The 24,484-nt window shown below is 39.2% G+C and overlaps 1 protein-coding gene across 3 annotated transcripts in view; it reads left to right on the plus strand.

Moving 5' to 3' along the window:
- Window positions 1-117: 117 nt before the first annotated feature.
- brwd3 (bromodomain and WD repeat domain containing 3) overlaps window positions 118-24,484 on the plus strand; it is a 36,934-nt gene continuing 12,567 nt past the window's right edge. The window contains exons 1-34 of one of the 3 annotated variants that reach the window (XM_051678058.1): window positions 118-1,523; window positions 1,657-1,715; window positions 1,807-1,836; window positions 1,993-2,052; window positions 2,689-2,839; window positions 3,022-3,120; window positions 3,335-3,495; window positions 3,734-3,955; window positions 6,856-6,956; window positions 7,087-7,157; window positions 7,288-7,388; window positions 7,629-7,669; window positions 7,811-7,915; window positions 8,105-8,258; window positions 8,382-8,516; window positions 8,681-8,809; window positions 8,912-9,137; window positions 13,754-13,888; window positions 14,118-14,298; window positions 16,615-16,708; window positions 16,791-16,961; window positions 17,096-17,172; window positions 17,687-17,891; window positions 17,965-18,063; window positions 19,309-19,416; window positions 19,545-19,669; window positions 19,810-19,892; window positions 20,027-20,138; window positions 20,432-20,493; window positions 20,586-20,741; window positions 23,092-23,212; window positions 23,360-23,485; window positions 23,606-23,681; window positions 24,195-24,245. In XM_051678058.1, the coding sequence (XP_051534018.1) occupies window positions 1,490-1,523; window positions 1,657-1,715; window positions 1,807-1,836; window positions 1,993-2,052; window positions 2,689-2,839; window positions 3,022-3,120; window positions 3,335-3,495; window positions 3,734-3,955; window positions 6,856-6,956; window positions 7,087-7,157; window positions 7,288-7,388; window positions 7,629-7,669; window positions 7,811-7,915; window positions 8,105-8,258; window positions 8,382-8,516; window positions 8,681-8,809; window positions 8,912-9,137; window positions 13,754-13,888; window positions 14,118-14,298; window positions 16,615-16,708; window positions 16,791-16,961; window positions 17,096-17,172; window positions 17,687-17,891; window positions 17,965-18,063; window positions 19,309-19,416; window positions 19,545-19,669; window positions 19,810-19,892; window positions 20,027-20,138; window positions 20,432-20,493; window positions 20,586-20,741; window positions 23,092-23,212; window positions 23,360-23,485; window positions 23,606-23,681; window positions 24,195-24,245 (3,861 nt within the window). In that variant the 5' untranslated portion in view covers window positions 118-1,489. Of the gene's footprint in view, window positions 1,524-1,656; window positions 1,716-1,806; window positions 1,837-1,992; window positions 2,053-2,688; window positions 2,840-3,021; window positions 3,121-3,334; window positions 3,496-3,733; window positions 3,956-5,127; window positions 5,205-6,855; window positions 6,957-7,086; window positions 7,158-7,287; window positions 7,389-7,628; window positions 7,670-7,810; window positions 7,916-8,104; window positions 8,259-8,381; window positions 8,517-8,680; window positions 8,810-8,911; window positions 9,138-13,753; window positions 13,889-14,117; window positions 14,299-16,614; window positions 16,709-16,790; window positions 16,962-17,095; window positions 17,173-17,686; window positions 17,892-17,964; window positions 18,064-19,308; window positions 19,417-19,544; window positions 19,670-19,809; window positions 19,893-20,026; window positions 20,139-20,431; window positions 20,494-20,585; window positions 20,742-23,091; window positions 23,213-23,359; window positions 23,486-23,605; window positions 23,682-24,194; window positions 24,246-24,484 lie in introns of those variants that run through there. The other 2 variants (XM_051678050.1, XM_051678067.1) reach the window with 2 other exon arrangements.

Consider the following 24,484-nt stretch of genomic DNA (forward strand, 5'->3'; position numbering starts at 1 on the left):
CATTGTATGGACCAACAGAGCTGAAATATTCTAAAAATCTTTGTGTTCTGCTGAAGAAAATCATACACATCTGGGATGGCATGATGGTGAGTAATTGATGAGAGAATTTTCATTTTTGGGTGAAATATCCCTTTAAATACAACAAACAAATCAACTGAAAATATACTCCTGGAAAACCTGCCTGATTACATTTTTTACCTCTCATGAACTGTGAGAAAATCACCCTAAATGCATTTATTAGTTTTAATTATACTAATAATCATGAGACAATACAGGTTTTAAATGATGTGAGGTTCTTTGCACACACTATAAAACATTGCCGCATTATTCTGCTGATGGGCCCCGCGTTCGGAGTACTTCATCAAGCTGAGATGTGCACTGGAATCCTTTACTGCTGTTACTATTGAGATCAATATTTATGGTTAAAGTATTTTTTTTAATTTATTTTTTTTTTATTGATAATATCAGATTTTGAGACAAATTCCATTAGACCAAGATTTCTTGAATTTAAAGTTTTAGCAAAGGAGTGACAGTGAATTGGATCTAAAATGTTGTACCTCATTTGGAAGGAAAATTATAATTTCAACTATTGTATACTTGTCAGTCTTGTGTAATCTGATAAAACTGCACAAATACCTTTAAACAGCTACTAAGACTATGATTTTGACTAGTTGATAGACGAATACAAGGATCCATGATCTCCTCAGTTTGAATCATCTGAGAGGCAGACTATAAATATACAGTACTGTTGTTGAGCCATGCTGTTTCATAGCCCTAGAGAAAACGTATTGGGACAAATGGATGCTGTTTACATTTGAACATGTAATAAGAAGTGTAATGTACATTACATTATGCATTATATAGTAAATTTATGAAATGAATCATACAAGGGAGAAAATACTGAAAGTGTTGGGAAAAACAAAACAATGATATGCAACAGAGGATGACTACATTATAGAAACTAGCATTAAAAATGATAACATTTCAAATTAAGCAATTTAATGGCTTAATTTGAACATACATAAAACATATGTACATGACACAATTGTATTATAGATTTATAAATCATATATAACAGAGTATGTATGTTTATTAATAAACTTGTTTATTCTTCACACGTGTGGCCTGTTCTCCTCAGATGATGTTACACAGCTCATAAAACATGAAATAAGTGCACAAAATGAAGGTATATATATATATATTGTTTCAATAAATAACTTTTGGGAAAACCACCCAAAAGCAAGAGCAAATCATCCAAGATGTCCGCCGAAGGAATTGTGAGCTCACCTGTGCGCCCTCTGTGACCCTGGCGGAGACGTACGGTATTGCACGTGAACTCTGTCGCCGCGAGGGGGCGCTCAAACAAAGCAGCACCAGTGGCTGCTGCAGGCCGAAACCGCTGAGAGCAAATACAGCACAGGCCGCTCTTAGCAAGCAGACCCCCCCACAAAAACACCCACGAACCTCCAGCCGTCGCCCGGACCGGGCCATGGCGGCGGAACCGTGCTCGCAAACTGAAGCCGGTGGGCAGCACGCTTGTGTTTTATTCTGTCTCTTTATAGCCATGAATACTTTGTCATGTTTTAGCATTAGCAAGTGAGGCTAAGCTAGGCTAAGCTAAAGCTAACATCTGATGTTGTTTCCCTCTCTCTGCAGAGCTGTATTACCTGATCGCCAGATTCCTGCAGTCTGGACCATGTCAGAAATCTGCTCAGGTGAGAGTCAGGGTGTTTTCAATGGCGATGTATTGCGGTGAGAGTGTGTTGCAGTGTGTGTAACGCGCTGTGTCTATGTGTGTTTGTGTAGATCCTGCTGCAGGAGCTGCACGAATACGAGGTGAGTTTCACCCCTCTTCTCTCTGTCAAATCCGCTATTTCTCATCTAAATATCCCAACATCTGCATCTGCTCCTCATCCCGGCGCGGCTGAGAGGTGCAGATGTGTGTCTAAATCCCGTTTGTGATGTGTTTCCCCCACCCCACTGTGTGTGCAGATCATCCCGAAGCGCTGGAGTTGGGACGGAAAGCAGTTTAAGCGAAGCTTTGAGGACTGGGTGAGATTAAACAAACTTTCTCTCACACATGTGAAATTCAGGGCAAAATTCACACAGGTGCTTGGCTCACTTATATTAAGGCGCATAAGAGTCCCGCTGAACTGACAATTTTGTGCTGAGGCTGAGGGATGTGGTTTATAATAAATACAAGTCTGTATTGGAGTTGTAGTAAAATTTACATTTTGTAATAAAAAATTAAAAGTATTTGTTTTGAAATGAAAGGCTTCGTACGTGCCTGGGGTGGGGGTGTTACAACAGCAGTGCAAATAGATCGAGAGGAGATTGGTGGGGTAGTACGTCACTCAAAAGCAGCAGCCAATCAAATCTCGGTTGCTACTGTAGAGAACAAGGAAGATTTGGTGAGGAGGGCTTCTGATTGGCTGAAATTAAGCTGTGTGTGTGTGTGTGTGTGTGTGAGTGTGTGTGTGTGTAATACTGGTTAAGTGGGTAAAATATACTCCAATTGTTTGGAGAAAAATTGCAGATGTTTTGATAAATGATTCTATTTAAATAGTTGTTATCATAACATAAATATTTGGCACAGCCTAACAGGATTGTCATTCAAGCGCTGTTTCACTGGTTTAGTTGTTTCATTAGTTATGTTTGGCACATAACTTACATATTTATGTGTTTTAGGTGTTGTTAAATCGGCACATACCTGCAGATTACCTCTTACGTGTGTGTGAGCAGATCGGCCCATTAGTAGATAAACACATTCCTCCAAGTGTACCTGGAGTCTGCAGTTTACTGGGTACCGGACAACAGTCATTACTGCGGACAGCAAAAAGTGAGACAAACACAAGATTGCAAACAATGAGAGCCTTGCATAGTTATTACTTACACAAAGACTAAGCTCATGCACATGATCACATTCACACACTTTCCCTTGCACTCATTTTATATTAAGCTCTCAACACAGTTAAATAAAAAAGAAAATTAAGCAAATATTCCTTGTTCTCTCTCTCTCAGGTATTTCTCATACGATATGGAGTGGTTCTACAGTAGCTGCTCTGCACAGGGGGCGGCCCCCAGAGCCACCTGTCGACTGTGCCAAGCCCCCAAATATAGGTGAGTCCTGCTCTCCCAAACGGTGATGTCCCATCACTAGTTCAGTCACAGGAGTCATTGCAGGGTTTGTCCTGTTGTGGACATAGAAGACTGAGCCTTATTCCTCTCACAGTAGAAAATGGTGTTTCATGATAGCTGAATAGTGTTGAATGCTGTATTGTTTTAATAGTTTGTGGTTGGAGATGTTTGTAACAGATTAAAACTCTGTGTTTAGTGTCAATCATGGGTGCTCGCCAAACAACAGGAGTGGCTCGGTTTGGCCACATCTCCCCCCCCTGCATCTATCAGCACTTGAAGATGCATCGGAGGATTCTGGGCCACCTCTCATCCGTGTACTGTGTGGCGTTTGACCGCACTGGGCGACGAATTTTCACGGTAAAAATTGTGTATGTGTATAACATGCTGGGCATCAGATGAGGCAAAAACCGAGTCTAATCTAGATTTAACAGTGACAATGTGGCAAACAATATCCATTACTTTTCACAATATAACACAGGTTGTTGTATGCATTGATTTATTACAATAAAACTAAAACTATTCCAATTGAAATACTGGTGTGTGTTATTGTAATTGAGGAGTGTTTGTAATCAGGGTTCGAGTGTGTTTCTGTCAGGGTTCTGACGACTGCCTGGTGAAGATCTGGGCGACGGATGATGGGCGTCTCCTGGCCACTTTACGTGGTCACGCGGCAGAGATTTCGGACATGACAGTGAACTTTGAAAACACTCTCCTCGCTTCTGCCAGCTGTGACAAGGTCATCCGTGTATGGTGCCTCCGGACCTGTGCACCTGTTGCTGTATTACAGGGGCACACAGCCTCAATCACCTCCATACAGGTATGTGTGAGTTATTTATGTTTGCCAACAGAAGGTTTCTTTACAAAGTGACTTTAGAAAAATGGTTTTGTTCCAAAACATCATAATAAGTCTTTATAGACTCCTTCCTGATGCGAAGAAGATTCCAAAAGCGTACCATAATTATGCTGCCTCCGAAGATACCTCGTTTTGACCCCCAATACTACTCAGTACTAAGGATGCAATTATTGACAAAGTTAAAACCATCAGCAAATCGGTTTTAAGCATGAAATCGGCAATATGAAAAACCAGTGGTTTATAATTAATTAGTAGTACACTTTGTAAAAACTCAGAATTCAAATGAAAATCCAGAAATATTTTTTGCCACTGAATGTAGATGGGTTGGCACTCCTAAGAACATGTAATATTTAATTTTTTATCATTATTGTTCTCACATTAATAAGGAAAAACCATTGTTACAGACATGACGGTTGTGAAAGCGGCACTTACCTATACATGATGAGGTAAAACCATCCAAAACGCTTTGAAACCAACAAACTTTGACTTCAGAGACATTGGTATGGTATCCATTAGGGGTTTGGGTTAGTTCACCCAAAAATGATAATTCTCTCATGATTTACTTACCTTTAAGCCATCCCAGATGTGTATGACTTTCCTTTTTCAGCCGAACTGAAATGAAGATTTTTATAAGGACATTTCATTTAAAATGATTTTTGTCAATGCAATGGAAGTATACAGGTGCCATCAATCTGCTGGCTATTTGACGGTCCAAAAGTCATATTTAGGCAGCATAAAAGTAATCCACACAACTCCAGTCGATCAATTAATGTCTTCTGAAGCAAATTGATAGGTTGGTGTAAGAACCAAATTGATAATTTAAAAGTTTTTTAACTTTAAATCGTTGCTTCCGGTTGCTGTTTGAAATGACCTAATACTTGTGTGACATCCATTCCTCTGTTGTATACAAAGCGCGCGCTTCCGACTTCTCGCATTAACGTGCCATTGCGCTTACATCATGTGATGCGTCGACTGCTAGCAGGAAGCCATTTTTTTAAAGTTAATAAAGATTTAATTATCAATTTATTTTTTACACAAACCTATTACTTTTATGTTGCCTAAATATGCCTTTTGGACCGTCAAATAGCCAGGAGACTGATGGCACCTGTATACTTCCATTGTATGGACAAAAAGAGCTGAAACGTACTTCTAAAAATCTTTACTTTGGTTTTGCTGAAGAAGGAAAGTCATACACATCTAGGATGGCTTAAAGGTGAGTAAATAATGAGAAAATTATCATTACCCTTTAAGACTGCACGATTAATTGAGTCAAGATTGAAATCGCAATATGGTCTTGCGCGATTACTGAAGCGTGGAAGGCTGCATTTAAAAATAGACTGCAATCAGCACTTCAGTCAGCATTGTGTAAGCAAGAGGCACCCTACAGTGGTGTATATGTTATCCATTATACCACGATAGAATGTAAAAGGGTGTTTTGTTCCTTTGGTTAAAACCTTTTATTTTTTCCATGATTTGGTTGACATTACCGTGGAATTGCCCAACATATGTATAATGTGAATTTGTGATGTTCTATTATATACAGTATAGGGATGATTATAATTAACTGGTAAACTGTTAACCGACAATAAGAATTTTGACCGATTAATACTATCAGTTAAACATTTAAAAAAAAGTAATTTAAAAAAAGTTTGCTGCATGGTAAAAGAAAAATAGGCTATACATATCAATCAACTGATTGCGCAACCAACCACATGTGCCTACAGCCATATTTCGCTGAGTGAGCAAAATGAAGCAAGCAAAAAGAAATACTGCATGGGACGATTTCAACTGAAAGGACGACGAGGTTATTTGTAAGATATGCAGTGCAGTATTGAAAAATAGCAGTAGTGCAAGCACAATGCAATACCACTTGCGAAGCAAACATCCACGTGCGTTTATTTTATTTTGCTGTCTGAAAAATGCGACTAAGTTATAAAATATTTTCCTACACGGTCTAGGCTATTATGGTGGTTCTACACAGCGCACTTGGAGCCGGAGGATTCAGTGTGTTTTCGTTTTGTTAATCTGTTAATTAAGTGAAATATTTTTCATGTAGGCCGATGTTTCAATCCTCATGTTTTGTTGCTGTTTATGCTGCTATTTGCACATGTAAAATTAAACCCTTATGGGAAAAAAAAACAACATTTGTTGGTATTTTTTTTTAATAGGTCAGACACTCGTCCATTCTAATTTAACATTCTAATCTTGTCAGTTAACGGTTAATGGTCGGTTAACGAGCGTCAGCTATCAGTCAGTAAAAAGAAAATCAAAATGAGCATCCCTAATACAGTACAAACATGCTAAATGTTTAAAATGTTTGCTAGTCATGTGTTCAACAGATCCAATCCATGTTCAAAGGAAATAATTAATTTTTAGGAGAATAAAAAGCTTTTATACCTCTTTGTACATTTTTAAAACATAATTCCTGAGCAAAACAGTGATCTAATGACAAATTAAGTGGCAAAACATCGGTATCGGGCAATAGTTTTTTGCTAAAATCAGCATCTGCCAATAATTTACATATCAGTGCATCTGTTCTTAATTCTAAAAAGTAATTTAAAAAAAGAATAGAAAAACTTTTTTACCAAAAATATCTGTGTGCTATGTACTGTATATTTATGCTCATCATTCCTCGCATTATCAAAATCAGTTGCGAGCTGAGTGTCCCGTGTGCTTCGCATGAGGAGAGATATTTGTGTGGCACGTAGAGTTGCTGCCTATGTAGAGGGTTCCAAATCAGTCACTTATGAGGGTTGGTACATGCCCTTTAATTATGATAATGACTTCAGCAGGGATTAAAGACAGATGAATTCATTTTGTTTTGTTTGGGTGTTTATTGGGATTTTCTTTCTCTGTCTGTGCAGTTTTCTTCATCAGCATTAGGTTACTCTCGGTATCTAGCCACCACTGGAGCTGATGGTATGGTGTGTTTTTGGAAGTGGAACACACTCAGCATGAAGTTTGAGTAAGTATGACTATGTGTGTGTTAGTTAGAATGTGTATTTGAAGTTGTACATTTTGTCTCATCACAGTGATTCACTTTTTTTTTTTTTTTTAAGTGGAGTGAATTTGCAATTGTTTGTTTGTGTTTGCAGTGAAAGGCCTGTGAAGTTTATGGAGCGTTCTCGTCCAGGAGTTCAAATATCCTGCTGTTCCTTCAGCTCTGGTGTGTTAACCCACACAAACGCTCTTAATATTTGTTCATCTTCCACACACACAATGATCTGGTTCAAATTAACTTTATTTATCGTCTCATGACCAGATTGTAATACTTACATTGTGTCCTTTGACTTCAGGGGGTATGTTTCTGGCTACTGGAGGAACAGATCACATGATCAGAGTTTACTACCTCGGAACAGAGACGCCCATGAAGCTTTCTGACCTAGACTCCCATACGGTGAGAGAAAGATAGAAAAGGAGGGAAGCAGGCAGGCAAACAGACAAGATGGAGTTATAGATAGGGAAGCGAAAACCTTGTTGTTGTATTAAGAGACAGACAAAGCAGAATCTGTAGGATGCTTAAGGGGATGTAATGCAGACTGGGGTATGAGGAGTTCTGAGGAAGATGTTTGAAATCTAAGTTTCCGGAGTGTAAATTTGTGCTGATTTTAATGAAGTACCATCACTTATTTTACAGGATAAAGTTGTAGCTGTGCAGTTTTGCAATCACACAGAAAGGTGAGTTTATTAATATCAATGTTCTCTTTCTGTGTTATGCTGCCATTTACTGATGTGTTTGTTTCTGCTGGTTGTTGCTGTTTTTTTTATGCGAGTCTGTTGTGGTTTATCTGATTGTCTGCGTTGCCTCTCTATCTTCAGTCTCAGGTTTGTTAGTGGCAGCCGGGATGGTACGGCTCGGATTTGGCATTACCAACAGCATGAATGGAAGAGTATCGTGCTGGACATGACCACCAGATTACCAGGGTCAGTGTGTGTCTGTGTGTGTGTGTGCCTATCTGTTAGATTTATTCTGAGACCAGTCAGCTTTGTGTTCTCAAGCACGGATCGGGCGAAATCCAATATTTTTAACACTTAAATGTGTTCAGGGAAAGGCTTACAAATTTTATTATGCTATGTTTTTAACATCTGTGTGGAAAAATGTGTTGTTTACAGGAGCACTGTGGTATCAGGTGATGATAAATCAACCAAGTTGGTGGTGACCATGGTCGCGTGGGACCGCTGTGATCGTTCTGTCATCACAGCTGTTTCAAACTGCCTCCTCAAAGTCTGGAACTCGGAAAACGGCCAATTACTTCATGTGCTGTCGGTATGTGTGAGGAAGAGCCTCTTCATCAGTGTTTAGTTTTAATTGGCTGATTCTGAGGAGGTATGGCCTGAGCTGTTATCCGTTTTGTGAGAATCATGCATGCAAATGTTTCTCTGTCCATAGGGTCATGATGATGAGGTGTTTGTTTTGGAAACGCACCCCTTTGACTCAAGGATCTTGTTATCAGCCGGGCATGATGGTAACATTTACATCTGGGACCTCAGTGAAGGGCACAAGATCAGAAACTTTTTCAACATGGTGAGAAGTCATGACACCCTTTAGATTTACAAGAGGTCACTGATTTAAATAAAAAAAGGGTTGGAGGATAGGATTGAAAAGTATATTGGCTACGGTCTATGTGGTGAGAGAATTATTATTTGGTTTACCTTTTTCTCTTTCAATGTTTCTCTCTCTTTTCTTAGATTGAGGGACAGGGTCATGGTGCAGTGTTTGACTGTAAATTTTCAGTTGATGGGCAGCACTTCGCCTGCACAGACTCTCATGGCCATCTGCTCATCTTTGGCTTTGGGTGTAGCCAACCTTATGAAAAGGTGTGTGTGTGTGTGTGTGTGTGAGTGAGATCAGTTGAAATCTTTTCACCAGTTGATTGAAACAGCTGTCATTTGTATTCCAAATTTACTCTCTTCTTTCAGATTCCAGACCAAATGTTCTTTCATACGGATTTCCGGCCATTGATCCGGGACTCCAATAATTTTGTTCTAGATGAGCAGACGCAGCAGGCACCCCATCTCATGCCTCCGCCATTCCTGGTGGATGTGGATGGGAACCCCCACCCTCCTCGTTTCCAGCGGCTGGTGCCAGGCAGAGAAAACTGCAAAGAGGAGCAGCTTGTGCCACAGCTCGGCTACATGGCTAATGGTAAATTTAAATTATCAAGATGATATGATTAACAGCAAATGCTGTAATTCATAACTTGGCTGCAGTAGTAATATAAACTTCACACAGCTAGTTATATAACAAATTTATTTAGTTTGACAGTGTTTTATGTCATGATGACACAATTACAGTAATACATTTTTCGATACCACAGCAAAATGTTATACTGGCTAATATGACAGTAGTTTTTCAGCATGGATGCATTATTTCGCAACAGCTTACAACTACTTATACCATTGTGAAGAAAAATGCCCTTTTTGCCGCCAGCATTTCTGTGAGGTAAGTGTCCAGTAACAGTGGGTTGAAGGATCCTTTTAAATGAACAGCTAGTCACGTGAAGCCAGGGGTTGCTTTAACTGAAATTTCTCCTTCATTTACTGATTTATTTTTTTTAAATATTGACGCATAATTCCAAATGTTGTCCATCAGTTTTTATTTATTTATTTATTTATTTTTATAGAATTTTTTTTTCTCCCCAATTTGGAATGCCCAGTTCCCAATGCGTTTTTAAGTCCTTGTGGTGGCGTAGTGACTCGCCTCAATCCGGGTGGCGGAGGACGAACCTTAGTTGCCTCCACGTCTGAGACTGTCATTCCGCGCACCTTATCACGTGGCTTGTTGAGCACATTACCGCAGAGATGTAGTGCGTGTGGTGGCTTCACACTATTCTCCGCGGCATCCACGCACAACTCGCCACGCGCCCCACCGAGAGCGAGAACCACATTATAGCGACCACGAGGAGGTTACCCTATGTGACTCTACCATCCCTAGCAACCGGGGCCAATTTGGTTTCTTAGGAGACCTGGCTGAAGTCACTCGGCATGCCCTGGATTTGAACTCTCGACTCCAGGGGTGGTAGTCAGCGTCTTTACTTGCTGAGCTACCCAGGCCCCCCAATGTTGTCCATAATTAAAAAAGAAAACAAAACGATAAAAAAAAAAAAAAAAAGAAATAATAAAATCATTATAACCTAGTGCATCAGTTTTGACTTCTGTCTCTCTCTCTTACACTCCCACTGTGTGTTTACTGCTTGGCATTATGATATGTATTAACAGGCACTATTGCCATTTACGACTGGTAATATGCGTCTCTTTTGACTAATTGTGGTCAGATTTCAAGGAGAGAGTCTCTGATTTCATGACTGTATACATCATTTCATCAGTGTGTTACTGCATGATAAAGTATAACAAAAAGAAAGCGCAAAAAAAGTGGCACGTTTCTGCCAATTATACTTTTAACAGTGGCTCATTATTTTTGGTGGGGCACAAACAGTCACTTAACCCAACATGTCCGGTATTGCATTAACCGAAAATTCTCTGTCATTTACCAAATAAAAAAATAAAAAATATTGACTGATAATTCCAAATGCTGTCCAACATTTTGACAAATAAAAAAGAAAATAATTTTAACCTATTGTAGTATATCAGCTTTGACTTCTCATTCTCTCTCCCACACACACTCCCGCTGTGTCGTGTTAAGATGCGTATAAACAGGCACCATTTACACCTGGTTTTATGCATCTCTTCAGATATCGAGAAGAGGGTCTCTGATATAATGACTAAATACATCAATCATTATGTCAGCATCTTAATGCATGATAATAAAGCGCAAAAATTATGACAAAAAAGCAACGCATCGTTTCTGCCAATTATACTTCTCAGTTATTTTAGTGGAGTTAGTGTATTTATCTTCAGAGATGTGTGATCTCATTTCTGACATTTATGTTGATATCTGGCACACTGAAAGTTCTGTGAAATTGTGGATGTATGTATGCACTTTAACCGGCAAAGTAAAAAATAAATAAAACTTTTTTAGTGCAGCGGTTAATTGACAGGTAGAACTTTTAGACTAAAAGTCCTTGGTTTCATCAGGCTCAAGCATGGGGGAGTCAAAAAAATATTTCATATACAGTTTAAGTCAGAAGTTTAAATACACTTAGGTTGAAGTTATTAAAACTCATTTTTAACCACTCCACAGATTTCATATTAGCAAACTATAGTTTTTGGTAAGTCGTTTAGGACATCTACTTCGTGCATGACATGAGTAATTATTCCAACAATTATTTACAGACAGATTGTTTCACTTTTAATTGACACTATCACAATTCCAGTGGGGTCAGAAGTTTACATACACTAAGTTAACTGTGCCGTTAAGCAGCTTGGAAAATTCCAGAAAATGATGACAAGCCTAATTTAGCTTCTGATAGGCTAATTGGAGTCAATTGGAGGTGTACCTGTGGATGTATTTTAAGGTCTACCTTCAAACTCAGTGCCTCTTTGCTTGAAATCATGGGAAAATCAAAAGAAATCAGCCAAGACCTCAGAAAAAAAAATTGTTGACCTCCACAAGTCTGGTTCATCCTTGGGAGCAATTTCCAAACGCCTGAAGGTACCACGTTCATCTGTACGATAGTACGCAAGTATAAACACCATGGGACCACGCAGCCATCATACCGCTCCGGAAGGAGACGCATTCTGTCTCCTAGAGATGAACGTAGTTTGGTGCAAAAAGTGCAAATCAATCCCAGAACGACAGCAAAGGACCTTGTGAAGATGCTGGAGGAAACGGGTAGACAAGTATCTATGTACACAGTAAAACGAGTTCTATATCGACATAACCTGAAAGGCTGCTCAGCAAGGAAGAAGTGATGTGAGTAGAATTTACATGAGATCAGTAGTTTTAATCACTCGATGATTTAAAGTAATCTATTTGCAGTAGATACTGTGTAATTTGTCATGTTTACATTCTGTATTTCATGGCGCTAACACGCTATACACTGCCATAATATGTGCCGGTTACACACTGTTACTATCATTTATGATACTGATACTACTGCAGAGATGGGTGTATAAAAGAGTGTTAATTGGCAGAATACAGACACAATAATGATAAGAGCTTTCAACTGCAGATGACACATGAATGAAGCAGCATATCAAACAGTATGAATGGGCACTTAAGAGTATGAGAAAATTGTATTGTTTTTGTAGATTAATTAAACAAACAAATCACAAGTTCTTGGTAATTGTCTCTATGAGAATGATTGTACGGATGTAGGTGACCTTGCACACCACTGTTCTTATATTGACTAATCTTAACTGACTGAACAACGTAACCAGTACGGCTTCAAAGTAGGCGGAGCTCCAGGTCACACCTAACGATGATGTGGACCAATGGCAGTAAGAAGGTGTTTAGCAGCCGGTACGAAGTTTACCTGAAAGTTCGCTCTGGTGGGCTGTTACAAACCATAGAAACGAACTCAAAAAAACACTGTTGTTTTGGCTAGATTTAGTTTGAAATGACGTCACAAGGAAGAAGCCACTGTTCCAAAACTACAGTTTGCAAGTGCACATGGGGACAAAGATCTTACATTTGGAGAAATGTCCTCTGGTCTGATGAAACAAAAATTGAACTGTTTGGCCATAATGACCATTGTTATGTTTGAAGGAAAAAGGGTGAGGCTTGCAAGCCAAAGAAAACCATCCCAACCATGAAGCATGGGGGTGGCTGCATCATGTTGTGGGGGTGCTTTGCTGCAGGTTAGGGACTGGTGCACTTCACAAAATAGATGGCATAATGAGGAAGGGAATTATGTGGATATGTTGAAGCAACATCTCAAGATATCAGCCAGCAAGTTAAAGCTCGGTCGCAAATAGGTCTTTCAAATGGACAGTGACCCCAAGCATACCTGGCTTAAGGACAACAAAGTCAAGGTATTGGAGTGGCCATTACAAAGCCCTGACCTCAATCTGCTAGAAAATTTGTGGGCAGAACTGAAAAAGCATGTGCGAACAAGGAGGCCTTCAAACCTGACTCGGTTACACCAGTTCTGTCTGGAGGAATGGGCCACAATTCCAGCAAATTATTGTGAGAAGCTTGTGGAAGGCTACCCAAAACGTTTGACCCAAGTTAAACAATTAAAGGCAATGTTACCAAATGCTAACAAAGTGTATGTATACTTCTGACTCAATGGGAATGTGTTGTGATTTGCCTCAGTCCGGGTGGTGGAGGACGAATCCCAGTTGCCTCCACGTCTAAGACAGTCAACCCACGCATCTTATCACGTGGCTTGTTGAGCGCGGTGCCACGGAGACATAGCACGTGTGGAGGCTTCACGCCATCCACCGCGGCAACCACGCTCAATTCACCATGCGCCCCACCGAGAACAAACCACATTATAGCGACCACGAGGAGGTTACCCCATGTGACTCTACCCTCCCTAGCAACCGGGCCAATTTGGTTGCTTAGGAGACCTGGCTGGAGTCACTCAGCATGCCCTGGGATTCGAACTAGCGAACTCCAGGGGTGGTAGCCAGCGTATTTTACCACTGAGCTACCCAGGCCCCCTGACATTTCACATTCTTGATACATTCTTTGGCTAAGGTGTAATGTAATTGAAATGGATGCACCTAAAGGTAGCCATTGTACTTATAAAATGAACACATTTAGGATGGATAAAAATAGATCATGACAGAATAATGATTTGTTTCTAGCGCAACCTCTGAGTTTAGCCATCCTTTATTAACTAGATTTAGTCTTCACTTTGTCCATTTTAGCTTGTTAACAGAATGTTGAGGAGAGACCTGTTTATTGTTTCCTAGGTGACGGAGAAGTGGTCGAGCAGGTGATTGGCCAGCAGACCACAGAAGATTCTCAGGAAGAAAGCCCATTAGATGATCTGATCAGGCAGCTCCAGCACCAGCAAGATGAACGAGTCAACTCAGGAAATCCTGCAGGTGAGAATGATCACAGTAAACATGACAAAATGTTTATAAAGAATTTTCAGTGGTCCAGAAAAAACAGAGTTCTTATAGTAAAATAGCAGTTCAGAATATTATCACGTTACTCTTTTGCCATGATATTGATCTTTATTTGCAATATATGCAGTCTGTTAGCTTAGAGGTTGATGTTTATAAGAGCTGTTAATTTATAGGTTGTAACATTAACACTTTTATTTATCCGTAGGTGCTGAGGTGGCAGGTGGTCCTTTGTCACCCCCTAACGTTGGACTGCGGCGTAGTGGACAAGTGGAGGGCGTGCGGCAGATGCACAACAATGCTCCCCGCAGTCAGATTGCCACTGAGCGAGACTTGCTGGCATGGAGCCGTCGTGTGGTGGTTAATGAAGTCCAGTCTGGCATTTTGAGGTAAAAGTTCTAAAAAAAATTTTATTTTCTGACCGTAAGTGGTGACCTAGCTAATTTACAAAGGCACCAAAGGGGTCTGATTCATTGAACTCTATCAAATCATTGAACTGTATCAAATTACACAATGCCTGAATAAAACCGTGCTGCCGTTCACCAAAAAATGAAAATTCTCTCATTCGCTTACACATCTGGGATGGCATCAGGGTATGTCTTTCTTCAGCAGAACACAAATGATGATTTTTAGAAGAAGATAGAGCTCTGTCAGGTCCTTATAATGGAAGTACACGGGTGCCAGCACTTTGACAGTCCAAAAGTCATATTTAGGCAGCCATAAAGTAATCCACACAACTCCAGTCGATCAATGAATGTCTTCTGAAGCAATCAGTAAGTTTGTGTAAAAAAATATATCGATAATTAAAATGTCATTAACTTTTAAAAATTGCTTCCTGCCAGCAGCTGACGCGAGAGTTCCGCCATTTCAGACTGCATCAGAGCCCTGGATGGAAGAGCCCCGATTTAAATTTAAAAACATTTTAATTATCGACTTGTTTCGTACATTAACCTATCAATTAGCTTCAGACACATTCTTTGATAGACTGGAGTCGCATGGATTATTTTTATGCTGCCTAAATGTGACTTTTGAACCGTCAAAGTGCTGGCACCCGTGTGCTTCCATTATAAGGCCTGACAGAGCTCTATCTACTTCTAAAAATCTTCATTTGTGTTCTGCTGAAGAAAGACAGACATACACATCTGGGATGGCATCAGGGTAAGTAATAATGAAAGAATTTAAATTTTTGGGTGAACTTCCTTTAAAATGACAAAATAAGTACCATCCTGGTAATGGAACACCCTTGGGTTAATGGAATTGTTCACCCAGAATATCATACAAATTCTGTAATTTACTTAAAGCTACACTATGTAACTTTTGGCCCTCTAGCAGTTAAAAAATAAAACTGCATGCATCTTGCGGAAGGACATTATTTTGGTTGTGCTTCGGCTTTGCTCCTCTGTACGGATGAATGTGGTTCGAGGCACCGGTGTACACATGAATTCACAACATCTTATCAGAGCGAATGGATAAATGATGAAAGAAAGGAAAAGACGGATATCTGAAAACATGTCATCTGAGCAGATAAGTGCCATGTCTTATGCTGTTGTTTTGACTTATTGGAAACATTGATGTTTTGAAATAAATGACGTTACAAAAGTTAGGCAACGTTTGTTAACATTAGACATAATGATTACTAGTCTGATAAGGTCAAACAGATATTCTGGCCAAATAGACCACAGTAGTAACTAATTTATAGATTGTCATATGTTACCAACCAGTGGTCAACATCATTTCAAGACTCACATGTCCTTGGCAAGCCTAGGACTAAAGGATTTATTTATATAAATTATTGCCTTTATAAAGAAAAATACACACGTGTGCTAGCAAGTGAAAAGTTCTGCACCGATTACAGTATAATTATTGTATTTCACTACACACACACACAGACGTGTGTGTGAATACACAACTATACATAAACCATGTCAATAAAATATCTTACCTGTTGAGTAAGAAAAAAGCCATCTCTGGGTCGCTTTTAAATATTTTCAGATCTCGAGTTGTCGCCACCTCTGAAAAGCCAAGCCGATGTTGATTCGGGTTTTATTACGGACTCTGTCGCTTTGCCTTTTTGCTTGTAGACTCTGCTCTGTTCTGGGTTTCTTTGTTTTTACAACCGGTGATTCCCTGGAGGTTTGCCATTTTGAATGATCCATGGAAAATGTTTCTCGTTCGTTGTGACAAACTTTCAGCTTCAGCTACTTCCACACCATACGTGCTACAGTAGCAGGAGATTATTTTCTCTGTGTACAGATATGATGTCAACACGCATGGGCGAATGATGTATGTATGCAATTTCCTGCGAAATCTGTCCCGATAGCTCTAAAATATTTATAATATAATATCATTATTATAGGTTTATCAAAGTTTATTTGGGTAAAGTAAATACATGGTTTGGAAAATTGATTTTTGTTACACTCTCTCATTAATAACATTTTGTTATTTTTTAACAAAGTTTCATAGTGTAGCTTTAATATTACTTAATGTTATTTACATTTATTTACTCACCCTATGTCACACCAAACATGTTTAACCTTCTTTCTTACGTGGAGCATAAGAGGAAACATTTTTAGAAGTCTTCGCACCACTTTTTGCTATATAATGAAAGTGAATATTGATTCTGGGCTTCTTTTTTTTTTAAATTTTTTTTTTTTGTAAATATCCTCTAAACCTTCCATTGATGCTATGTGTTTGTGCATATTTAGAGTGATGGAGGACTGTAGGCTCGCTAAAGGAGAGGTGGAACGGTCTCTCTATAACAAAAACAGGAGGCGAAAACCTGCACCCACCACAACAAGAGTGAGTTTTTCTACACATACATTTACAAAGATAGTCACTACATGATCAGTATAACCTTTTCTTTCTTTCTTTCTCTCTGTAGAGTGAATCGGTGAGTGAGCGTGTTCGCACATTACGGAGAACTCGGCGGAAATCTCAGCAGCGGAGACATGCATATCAGACCCGCTCAACTCAAGACAGGAGACCAAGCACAAACATGCTCTCGTACACACATGATGGGGACAGCCTGGTTGAGTCTGACAGCGATGCAGAGGTAAGAACGGCAGCATGGTCTCAAACCCAGCTTATCTCTTTCAAGAAAAAGATGTTACTGTGGTTATTTTTAACCTGACTTTTAAAGTAAAAAAAATTAGTAAATATTTTGTGTGTATGTGTGTGTATATTCAGCAGGAGGAGGACCAGAATGAGAACAGTGATGTGTCATCTGATGGTGAAGCTCAGTGGGAGAATGACAGCAGCTCCAGGTTCAGTTTCCTGTTAAACCCAGTATTTAACAACATAAAAAAAAAAAGTATGCAAGTGAAATCTAAATTGTGAAGTGTGTAATTTTTCTGATCTTACAATATCTTCTATCCTAGTTTAATATGCAGAGACAAATATAAGCCTGAAAGTGTAAACCTTATGGTGCTTACAAAACATCGCACTGTTTGTTTGAGCATCCAAACCAGCCTTACATAGCCAAATTGGCTCAACCAATGGTGTGATTTTGGGGCAGGAATTTCTGTTTGGCCAACCATTGGAAGACCGAGCGAGTGATTAGGTGTTTGGTCATAGTTTTCATAACTCCGTTCTGTGATGCTTGTGGCACAGAAATGACATAATTCAAAACTTGGCATGTTTATGAAACTAGACAATGAGGTGTAAAAAGGAATTTATATATGTATATTTTTCATTTCTGAAAGTGATTGTAATCATTGCTGAATGATAAATGTTTTTTTTTTTTTTTCTCTCTCTTTTTTGTTAAAACATGTTTTACAGTGACTCTTCTAGTGAGTATTCTGATTGGACAGCAGATGCAGGTATCAACCTCCAGCCTCCCAAGCGAACAACCAGAAGGCCGGCACGCATCACTGGGAACAGTACTTCAGATGAAGAGGAGGAGACGGGGCAGGGAGAAGTGGAGGGAGCGAGAAGAAGTAAACGGTCTGACAAGAAAAATAAACCAAAACAGACACAACTGAGGGTGAGCACCCAGCCATCTATCATTCATCTAAAATATCATTTTTATTTTGTATTAACATGCAACATGTATTTAGTCTGTGCCTGATGGAGAGTTAGAGGAATGGTTGCCACCCTCTTGGATCAGGGTCACAATTCCAAGACGATCACCCTTTGTACCTCAAATGGGAGATGAGGTGAGTCCCCTTAAGGCTTCGGTATACTTGCGCCGAAGTTGTTCTTCATTCTTCGCTCAAAGCCAAAAATAATTTTGACAGCTGAGCAACGGTAACTGTGTGCGAACATTCAGACACCGGCCACGCTGTCGGGGAAGGCGTTTAGAGGAGCATTTAAATATAAGGATGAACTAGACTACATGTAAAAACATTGATTTTAAAATGGCTAAAAACAACATTAAAATGTGTTATCAATGACTATATCTCATGATGTGAGTAGAATTTACATGAGATCAGTAGTTTTAATCACTCGATGATTTAAAGTAATCTATTTGCAGTAGATAATGTGTAATTTGTCATGTTTACATTCTGTATTTCATGGCGCTAACACGCTATACACTGCCATAATATGTACCGGTTACACACTGTTACTATCATTTATGATACTGATACTACTGCAGAGATGGGTGTATAAAAGAGTGTTAATTGGCAGAATACAGACACAATAATGATAAGAGCTTTCAACTGCAGATGACACATGAATGAAGCAGCATATCAAACAGTATGAATGGGCACTTAAGAGTATGAGAAAATTGTATTGTTTTTGTAGATTAATTAAACAAACAAATCACAAGTTCTTGGTAATTGTCTCTATGAGAATGATTGTACGGATGTAGGTGACCTTGCACACCACTGTTCTTATATTGACTAATCTTAACTGACTGAACAACGTAACCAGTACGGCTTCAAAGTAGGCGGAGCTCCAGGTCACACCTAACGATGATGTGGACCAATGGCAGTAAGAAGGTGTTTAGCAGCCGGTACGAAGTTTACCTGAAAGTTCGCTCTGGTGGGCTGTTACAAACCATAGAAACGAACTCAAAAAAACACTGTTGTTTTGGCTAGATTTAGTTTGAAATGACGTCACACCCTTTCCTCCTCCGAATTCGTATGAAGTATACTGGGGCCTTTAGTCAAACAAGCATGCATCTATCAGGGTTACTGCTCTAATAGAAACCATGGAATTTTAAAATTGTGATTTTTAAGGACTGGAAAAGTCATGGGAATTTTATAGCGAATACATTTTTCTTGCTCTGCTAATTTCATGTTCAAGATTTCATATTCGAGAGTCAAGATATATTTCTTATTTTTTTAAAAGTCCTTATCCAGTAATCACAAGGGACATGGAAATTCATTGGTCAAAAGGTGTGGGAACTCTGATCTATACATATACAGGTTTCTGAAGTCATTTCTCTCCCTCTATAGTTGATATACTTCTGTCAGGGCCATCAAGCTTATGTTCGAGCCGTACGTCGTGCCAAAGCCTACAGCCTCAACCCTCAGAAACAGCCTTGGAACCGCCTGGAACTCAGGGTAACGAGCTTATTTCCTTCCAGGTCACCAGTTCCTGTTTGGTATAATCGAATCTGTATAACTTATGGTTGACCCGTTATGCAGCAAAAAAAGTGACAAAGTATGTTGTTTTTGTGTTCTCGCTTCAGGATCAGGAGTCTGTGAAGGTTGTGGGTATTAAATATGAGGTCGGTCCACCCACTCTGTGCTGCCTCAAACTGGCCTTCCTGGACCCTACCTCAGGGAAAATGACCAACGAATCCTTCAGCTTGAAGTATGCACGCTCATGTTCTCATCTCTCACACACACCACACAGCATTTTATTAGTTTTGGTGCAATACACTTTCTGCTTTGATGTGATTGTAACATTACGGTTACACTGACATTATATTGTATATCTATGTTTCTCTCTAGGTATCATGACATGCCTGATGTCATTGACTTTCTGGTGCTACAGCAATTTTATAATGAGGCCAAAGAACATAACTGGCAACCTGGTATGTATGCTTTAAGTATCGCTTAAGAGCAATGTTTGCATTTTTACAATGTGTGATATGATGATCATTAAGTCATTTCAGCTTTTCATAACAGAAGAACAGCTGCTCACAGAAACGTTTGTGTGTGTGTGCAGGTCAGCGTTTCAGGAGCATCATCGATGATGCCTGGTGGTTTGGTTCGGTGGAGAGTCAACAACCATTTCAGCATGAATATCCAGACAGCCTTTTCCAGTGCTATGCTGTCAGGTACAAAAGTTTGATCGCTGCTCTACTAGAGTGCAAAGAGTTACTTGGGACACTCAGAACCTCTCTCACCAAGCATTGACACTGTTTATTGGTGAATCATTTACAACAAAGTGTGTTTCTTTGGCCTTTTTTACACCTGATATCATTCGTCTCAGGTGATTTGGTCACAACAGTGTTTAACACCTGTATTTAGGATTGTCCACTTGTTATTGACCGAAATGGATGTTAATACAAGGTGTAAACGGGATCTTGGTTGTGTTGAATCATTATACATTGTGTGTGTTGTCTTACAGGTGGGATAATGGAGAGAGAGAGAAGATGAGTCCGTGGGATATGGAGCCCATTCCTGAAGAAGGTACTGACATACTTTTCTCACTCCATGAGCTCTTACACTATAACAGCTAATCAAATTCTGTAATTTCTGATGCTGCGATTCACCACTCACAGCTCCAATCCCAGAGGAAGTTGGGGACAGTGTTCCAGTAACAGAGGATGAACTTCAGTCCCTGCTGTACACCCCACAGGAGGGAGAGTGGGGGATACACACAAGAGACGATGAGTGTGAGAGAGTCATCATGGCCATAGATCAGCTGCTAACACTTGGTATGAAAAAAAAAAAACCCACACACAAACCACCCAAAACTAGTTTCAGGTGCACAGGTTTAATATATATCAAACATTTGTTATTTAATTATTTATGCATACTTGTATTTGTTTGACTTACATTTGTTGGGTCAATACATAATTGGTCAATACAGTTCAATGCATAATTGATCAATACTTTTGCTTGGCTGGGCTGAAAAATAATTGTTTATATCAATGCACCGCACCCATAGAGAATACATTCTGTTTGTTGTTTACATGTCAGGGAATATATTGCCTAGTGGAATGATGACATTTGTGTTCATTTGTGTTAAAGGAATATTCTGGGTTCAGTACAAATTAAGCTTAATTGACAGCATTTGTGGCATGATGTTGATTACCACAAATAATAATTTTGACTCGTCCGTCCTTTTCTTTAAAAAAGAAAAAATCGAAGTTTCAATGAGGCACTTACAATGCAAGTGAATGGGGCCAAGTTTGGAGGGTTTAAGTGTAGAAATGTGAAGCTTATAATTTTATAAAAGCACTTATATTAAAAGGGTCATGAAATGGAGACTCAAATTTTCCTTGATATTTAGACATATAAGAGGTAACTGTACTATAAAACATACTGTAAATTTCAGAACTCAAAACTTCCTCCCCAGTCTAAAAAGAGAGCATTTATAGTCGCCACCCTGCTGAAACGTCTCATTTTGAAATCTGTGTTAATGACATCACAACACATTGCTCATTTTTATTTACAAATCCCACAACATGCGTCACAACTGGCGCACAGTTGAAGTCCAGGTGGCAGGCCTTGTGTAACACTAAATTATTTTGTATATAAACATGAACTACACAGACTCTTTGAGCACTGCCATGTATCTCACCACATTAAAAAGCACTGTGTCAAGTTACAACTCTGAAAGGGAAAAGCAATTCTCTCATTCAGCTGCTGCCTCTTGTTTATTTGAGCACAAACGCATCATGGACACGTTATTTCACCCATATGCGCTATTTTTAATTGTCGGTGTATGTAAACATAGGACGTCTTTGACGATGGGCGTCTTTGACCGTTTCAGTGCGTTTACGCCGATGTGCACCTCAGTGTGCCTTCAGTATGTACGTACGTAATTTCACCTTTCTTTGGACTATATATGTGCGTTTTTTTATTTATTTTTTTCGGTTCATGTCCGCATGGATTGCTTGTGAACAGACAAAATACGATTCAAGCTTTGCAAAGAACTGTTATTGAAGAATGGGGCAGTTAAAAACACTTAAAAACGTTTTTGAATATTTCAAAAATGAATAAAAATGAAATATTTCAGAAATGAATATTTCAAATGTCATGACTGTTTGATAGTTTATGGTGCAGAGTGTTAACAGTTGTGCTTGAGATGAACAGTTAAATATATTCAGATGCTATGTGTCGGATGTATGTTATGTGTAAACCTGCCATTTTGTTTTATAATGTTGAGGTTCATTCTCTTTCGATTTTGAGTTTGCTGAATTTGAGGGGCTGCATGATGTTAGCCAATCATAACAGTGGGCGTTTACGTTGAAGTTTTAAGCAGGTGCTTAGGCCAAAACTGAGCGTTTCAGACAGAGGGCCAAAAACAAGGTGGAAAATGATCATATATTACTAAATAGTGACTGTTATGGTGCAAAAAAACTTTTATAACATTATAATTGGACCTCAGGGAAGATAATAAAATTATAAAAAAAATAAATAAATAAATAAAAAAGCACTTCATGACCCCAATTCTTCTGTTAAAACTCATGCATTATTTGAGCTGTAAAGTTTTTTAAATCATCATTTTTACAGTCAGTTTAGGGTTGTTGACATTTCATCATCATGGCAATGAAGTTGTAAAATTGGCTATAACTTTATACAGAAAAGGACGAAAATCATGTTAACACTCATATTGTTTGTCTTGTGACTATACATTTGAAATAGTGAGTATTTTTTTTTTTTTTTACGGATTTGTTTTTCTGCATTGGCCCCATTCACTTCCATTGTAAGTGCCTCACTAGAACCAAGATTTTTCCTTTTTTTTTTTTGTTTTTTTTTTTTAAGAAAAGGAGGGGCAAGTCAAAATGTTTTTTTTTTTTTTTTTTTTTTTTTTGGTAATCAATTAATGCCACAAATGTGGTTGATTTGTGCTTAACTTGTATTGAACCCAGAATATTTCTTTAAAATGTGACATTTGTTTTAACATTTGAAATTAGTTGTAGTTTTATGAAAGCAATAAGATTTGATTTTTAGCCACTGAGCAACATACCTAATAACACCCTTTAGCTGTAACAATATTCTCATTATAGTACTGCCTCTCAAACCTTTTGCTTATTTATACACTTGTTTGGTTTACAGATGTGGCAAAGCCATTTTCCTGTCCTGTAGATCTGAGTGCATATCCGCTATACTGCACAGTTGTGGCGTATCCCACTGACCTTGGCACAATCAGAACACGATTAGTGCACCGCTTCTACAGGTGAACACACCTCAAACTGACCGCAGCACTATCAGACACAAAAATTAGTACGCCTTTTCTGCAAACACACATACACACACAGTTCTTTCACAAACTCTCGCATAAAGGTTGGAATTTTCTCATGTTTTTGTTTGTGTATGTGTGTAGGCGGATCTCAGCACTTATGTGGGAGGTGCGTTACATTGAACACAATGCTCGAACATTTAATGAGCCTCAGAGCCCCATCGTCACAGCAGCCAAAACAGTTACTGATGTCCTGCTGCGTTTCATCAGGTGAGAAAACAGTGTCACTCACACACTACTTATGTCTGCATTATGGTCCTTCCAGTTCACCTGCTGGGCCCAGTGTCCACATGTCCCTTTTCTTTATTAATGTGTGTGTGTGTTCTGTAGGGATCAAAGCTGTACTGATATCTTGGATCTGTACAATAAGATGAAGACAGAATTCAGCAGTGCAGCAGAAGAAGAGGTGAGACTGGGACTCTGTGTGTGTTAGACACTGTTTCTGGTGTGTTGTGTCAGGAAAGTGTTTGTATGAATGTGTGTAAATTATTATGTTAGAAGTGTGTGTCTTTAAGCAGATGAATGAATGAACGTTACATTTATATAGTGCTTTTCTGACACTACACTCAAATCGATTTACACAGTGAACAGGGGACTCTTCTCAACCACCATCAGTGTGCAGCAAACACATGGATGATGTGACGGCAGCCATAGTGTGCCAGTACGCTCACCACTTACCAGCTGTTGGTGGAGAGGAGAGAGTAGATTTATAGAGCCAGTTAATGGATGGGGATTATTAGGAGGCCATGATTGATAAGGGCCAATGGGGGGAATTTGGCCAGGACACCGGGGTTACACCCCTACTCTTTTCGAGATGTGTCCTGGGATTTTTAATGACCACAGAGAGTCAGGATCTCGGTTTAACGTCTCATCCGATGGATGGAATGTGAAGTATTTAATGTTTCTGTTTGATTTGTAGGAGATGGTGGATGTGGACTCAGACACTCCCGGTACCTCCACTGGTCAGAGGGTGAGATAATTCAAGCACATCTTTAACAAAACATTTAGAGAGAGTTCATTTTAGTTCATATGAACAAATATGATTGCCTGTTTAAGGGGTTGTAACAAAATAATTCTGTCCACTGTTAGATATATAGAACTGGATTGCTGACGCAACAGTAAACTGCCTGCATTAGGTCAATCCACCAGAACCATTCGAGTGGCCATACTGGTATTCCCCAACTGCCGTAGAGCCTCAATAGCTGGGTT

This window comes from Myxocyprinus asiaticus, chromosome 3 (assembly GCF_019703515.2).
Source record: "Myxocyprinus asiaticus isolate MX2 ecotype Aquarium Trade chromosome 3, UBuf_Myxa_2, whole genome shotgun sequence".
Lineage (NCBI taxonomy): Eukaryota > Metazoa > Chordata > Actinopteri > Cypriniformes > Catostomidae > Myxocyprinus > Myxocyprinus asiaticus.